General features: G+C 50.9%; 3 protein-coding genes across 7 annotated transcripts in view; all 3 read left to right on the top strand.

The window, feature by feature from the left end:
• Positions 1-2,031, top strand: part of rnf168 (ring finger protein 168) — an 8,359-nt gene extending 6,328 nt beyond the window's left edge. Inside the window, exons 2-6 of the mRNA XM_037979895.1 lie at positions 246-313; positions 691-846; positions 921-997; positions 1,119-1,164; positions 1,235-2,031. Coding sequence (XP_037835823.1) covers positions 246-313; positions 691-846; positions 921-997; positions 1,119-1,164; positions 1,235-1,822 — 935 coding nt within the window. The 3' untranslated portion in view covers positions 1,823-2,031. The remainder of the gene's footprint in view (positions 1-245; positions 314-690; positions 847-920; positions 998-1,118; positions 1,165-1,234) is intronic.
• atg16l1 (ATG16 autophagy related 16-like 1 (S. cerevisiae)) overlaps positions 1-3,988 on the top strand; it is a 48,914-nt gene that overhangs the window by 14,763 nt on the left and 30,163 nt on the right. The window lies entirely within an intron of this gene.
• The window catches only part of LOC108250979 (transmembrane 4 L6 family member 5), a 4,932-nt gene continuing 3,451 nt past the window's right edge, over positions 2,508-3,988 (top strand). The window contains exon 1 of one of the 2 annotated variants that reach the window (XM_025002812.2): positions 2,508-3,714. The gene's annotated coding sequence lies outside the window, so the exon portion shown is untranslated. The remainder of the gene's footprint in view (positions 3,715-3,988) is intronic. The other variant, XM_017441102.3, reaches the window with a different exon arrangement.

Below are 3,988 nucleotides of genomic sequence, written 5' to 3'. Positions count from 1 at the left end.
GCTGTCAGCATGTAGCCTTCAGCTGATCAGGACTGATGCTGTCAGCATGTAGCCTTCAGCTGATCAGGACTGATGCTGTCAGCATGTAGCCTTCAGCTGATCAGGACCGATGCAGAATTTAAACTCTACATCGGTGTTAATAGATGATGATTCACTGCAGCGGACACAGTAGGCTAACTGAAGCTAATGCTAACATCTGCAGCTCGTTATGATGTTCAGACTCGTGTGTGTGTGTGTGTGTACAGTTTCTGGCGTTCCTAGGGTCAGCCGTCCCGGAGAGGTGCGGCAGGAGTACGAGGATCAGGTGACCAAGGTAAGTTCAGTGAGAGTTTGGGTCGGGTCAGAACCAGTCCAGGTGTGTCTCAGCATGGACTGAATAGTTCTGATCTTTTAAAGTGGGGTTCTGTGTTTGTAGAAACGGATCGGTTCTGTTGATAAGTGGGACCAACTCCGGAGCAGACTTCCTGTTTCTACAACTGGTCAGGTTCTGACTGTTCTCCACAGAACCCCACTTTAAAGGATCCGAACGTTCCTTTACAGAGTCCGCTGCCGTTCTCGGTGTCAGAACCAGAACACGAATAAAACTGGAACTTTTCAGGTCGCTGATGGTTTTTTAGTTTGAATCTTTCTGAAACAAGCTGATTGGTTGTAAAAGTCAGTGATGAGGTCACATGTGGTCGTGTCCCTCAGCTGATGGAGGAGCGGCGGGCGCAGGACGAAGAGGAGAAGCGAGCCAGCGAGGAGCTGATCCAGAGGTTGCTGGCTGAGGAAGAGGAGCTGCTGCAGGAGGAGAGGAGGAGGAAGGAGGAGGACGAGCAGCTGGCCCGACAGCTCAGCAACCAGCTGGTCAGCGCCACGATGATGTCATAATGATGTCACCACACCTTTTTACGGGTTATCCTAACTGCTCGTTTTCTCAGAACTCGCAGGAAGTTCGTCGTGTCTCCAACGTCACGCCAGCCAAGAAGAAGGAGATCACCGTGGGAAACATCGACAGGTCCCAAACATGGCCGCTCTGGATTTAGTTACATTCTGACAGGTGTCACGTGTGTGTGGCACCTTTACTGACGTGGTTGTTGTTGTTGTTGTTCAGTTGTTTGTTTGTTTGTTTGTTTCAGGTTCCTGTGTCCTCGCGCAGCTCAGCCAGTCTCAGTCTCTAACAAGGTCAGTTTGAGTTCTGTCAGAAACAGATGATTTTCAGTGCTAATGTCACATCCCAAACTTCCTGTTTCAGGAAAACATCCTCCTCCTGAAGGCGGAGCTTCAAGTGGATCGGCCCCACCCACAGACAGAAAGGAGTCAGCTGAAGAGGAAGAGCTCGGAGCTGGACACCGCTGAAGAACAAGACTCGAGCACCAAACGAGCCCTGCTGTCCTCGCCCTCCTGTCCTCTGGAGGCGGGGCCTGTGACTGATTGGGAGGCGGAGCTTCAAGTGAGACAGCAGCAGGAGGAGGAGGACCGTCGGCTGGCTCTGCTCCTGCAGAAGGAGCTGGATCAGGAGGAGAGACAAAGAGCCACCGACAGGAGTAAAGGATCCTCTGACGCCTACCTGCTGCGCCACCATAGAGGGGGGGCAGAGGGGACGGGGCTCTCTAACACACCTGGGAGAGGCTCCCGCAAATCTGCTGCGAAAACCGCCCCCAGTTCCTCCTGCTCCTCGCCTCATTCTGCTTCGTCTCTGAGAGCCTTGAAGAGCTCGTCCTCCTCATCCAGCAGAGGCGTTAAACAGACGACTCTGACGGAGATCTTTTCTCCTCCTCGCTGCTCTTCATCCTCCTCCTCCTCCTCCTCCTCAGCTGCTCAGACAAACTGTCAGGAATAAAAACACTTTTTTCTCAAAGATGTTTTATTTTGAAAGGGCTGCAGTTGCTGACAGATTTCTTTTTTTTCTCTTAAACTGAGTAGTCATGTGACACCCTTGTTTCTGCTATGACACAACAGCACCCACAGGGTCACATGACAGGAAGTAGAATGTGACTGTAGAGTTTCTGTCAACCCTTTTATGATTATTAAAAAGTTTGTTGCTCAGAACCATCTGTTAGTGATTATTGGTCTGTGGAGGAGGACGTGTCGGGATGAGCAGGAGGTTCCTCAGGTTCTGTTCAAAGAACTGAGAAGGTTCTCAGAAAGACCCGAGGGCCACGTCTGGGCCACGTCTGGGAAAGGGTGTTTAGTTTGTGTCTGAGCTGCAGATCCAGACTGATCTAATCTGGGAGGGCGGCCATTTTTGACCAGGATGTTAAAAGCAATGACATGTAGAGGACGGTTAGAGACAATGTCCTCCTATTTGTTGTTCAGAAAGGAAACGACCTGTAAAATGATGCTGTTTCCAGAGAACACAAGAACCGGTTCTGCATGAACACGTTCTGATAATGTGGGTCAGGTGGACGGGTCAGATGGACGGGTCCAGTGGACGGGTCAGGTGGATGGGTCTAGTGGGCGGGTCCGGTGGGCAGGTCTAGTGGACAGATTAGGTGGACGGGTCCTGTGGACGGGTCTGGTGGACGGGTCAGGTGGACCGGTCCAGTGGACGGGTCTGGACCCAGACTGGTTGAAGCTCTGCTGGCCTCGGTCTTCCTGTGGTTGGTTGTGTGACCCTGATGACTCACATGTTGATGTCTGATGTTGGACTCCTGAAAACCGTCCCCGAGGTCCTCTGATGTTGTGGTCCACCGCGTGTCCCTCAAACTTCGTTTCCCAATCAGTCTGAGTCAGAAGGTTTCAGTTTGGATCAGGATGACGTCAGCTGTCAGTCAGACTCAGACCAGGACTACGTGAGGAGGCGGGTCATCCAGGTGGACCCTGTCCGGTGGTCCCAGCAGGTCTTCTGACGGAGAGGACGTCTCTGCCCTGGACTTCACAGTCAGTCCGTTCAGAGTTCTGGACTTGATGGGACATGAATCCTGGTCCAGCACTGAGCCTGGATCCACAGGACCGATCGTCCGGTGTGGGGGGGGGGGCGCTGATGATGTCAGCCCTGGGTGGCGGTGAGACATGAGCACGTTTCCCATGAGTCTTTGCTGTCCTGCAGACCAGTGATGACTCAGAACCGCTAAAACAAGAAGAGCCGGATTTAGAAGAACTGAAAATAGAGAAATGATGAAGTAAAGACGAGGTGCCGCTCCACGTCAGTCCATCCGTGTCCTCTGTCCCTCATGCTGTTGGACCCTTCCTCAGTTTGGACACATTAAAGCTCCAACTGCTTCTGTCCCAGAACTAAACCTGGACCCTAATCTGAAATTCAGCTGAAGGGATCAGAGGGTCCAAAGTGACCCACATGTCCTCAGGCCTGTCCTCAGCTTTTGTCCCAGTCTTTGGTTCTGTCCTCAGTCCTCGAGTCGGTCCAAATTTGTGTTGATGTTTTGTGTGAGTGAACAGTTTGTGTTCTGGTTCTGGTTCTGGTTCGATCTGCAGGCTGCTTTGTGCTGCCTTCAATGCAGTCAGGATTTTCCAGTGCATGTTTTGGTCCTTCCTGTCTTCAGTAGGCGTGTCCTCATGGGTCTGAATATAAATAAGGCAGTTTGTTTGTCTTCTGAGTCTGAACCGGACCAGGACTGGTCTTCGTCCTTCTGAGTCTGAACCGGACCAGGACTGGTCTTCGTCCTTCTGAGCCTGAACCGGACCTGGACTGGTCTTCGTCCTTCTGAGTCTGAACCGGACCTGGACTGGTCTTCGTCCTTCTGAGTCTGAACTGGACCTGGACTGGTCTTTAAGGTGAGTCGTGTGGTTCTGATCTTTGGTTTTTACAGGAATCAGTTGGTGGTTTTGGTAAACATCAGGATTTCCTCAGATAAAAACAGTTTAAAAGGTTTTTAGCTTTTGGTTTTGTGTTAAATTCATCTTTTTAAGAAACAAGAACTCTGCAGACTTGAACTAAAAAAGCGTTTAGTTAAAAATAAAAGCTGGAACCATGAAGACCGATGAAGACTGATGAAGACTGATGAAGACTGATGAAGACTGATGAAGACCGATGAAGACTGATGAAGAC

The sequence above is a fragment of the Kryptolebias marmoratus genome, linkage group LG2 (assembly GCF_001649575.2).
Source record: "Kryptolebias marmoratus isolate JLee-2015 linkage group LG2, ASM164957v2, whole genome shotgun sequence".
Classification (NCBI taxonomy): domain Eukaryota; kingdom Metazoa; phylum Chordata; class Actinopteri; order Cyprinodontiformes; family Rivulidae; genus Kryptolebias; species Kryptolebias marmoratus.
Note: the sequence above shows the minus strand (reverse complement) of the source record. Positions and strands in the feature narration are given on the sequence as shown.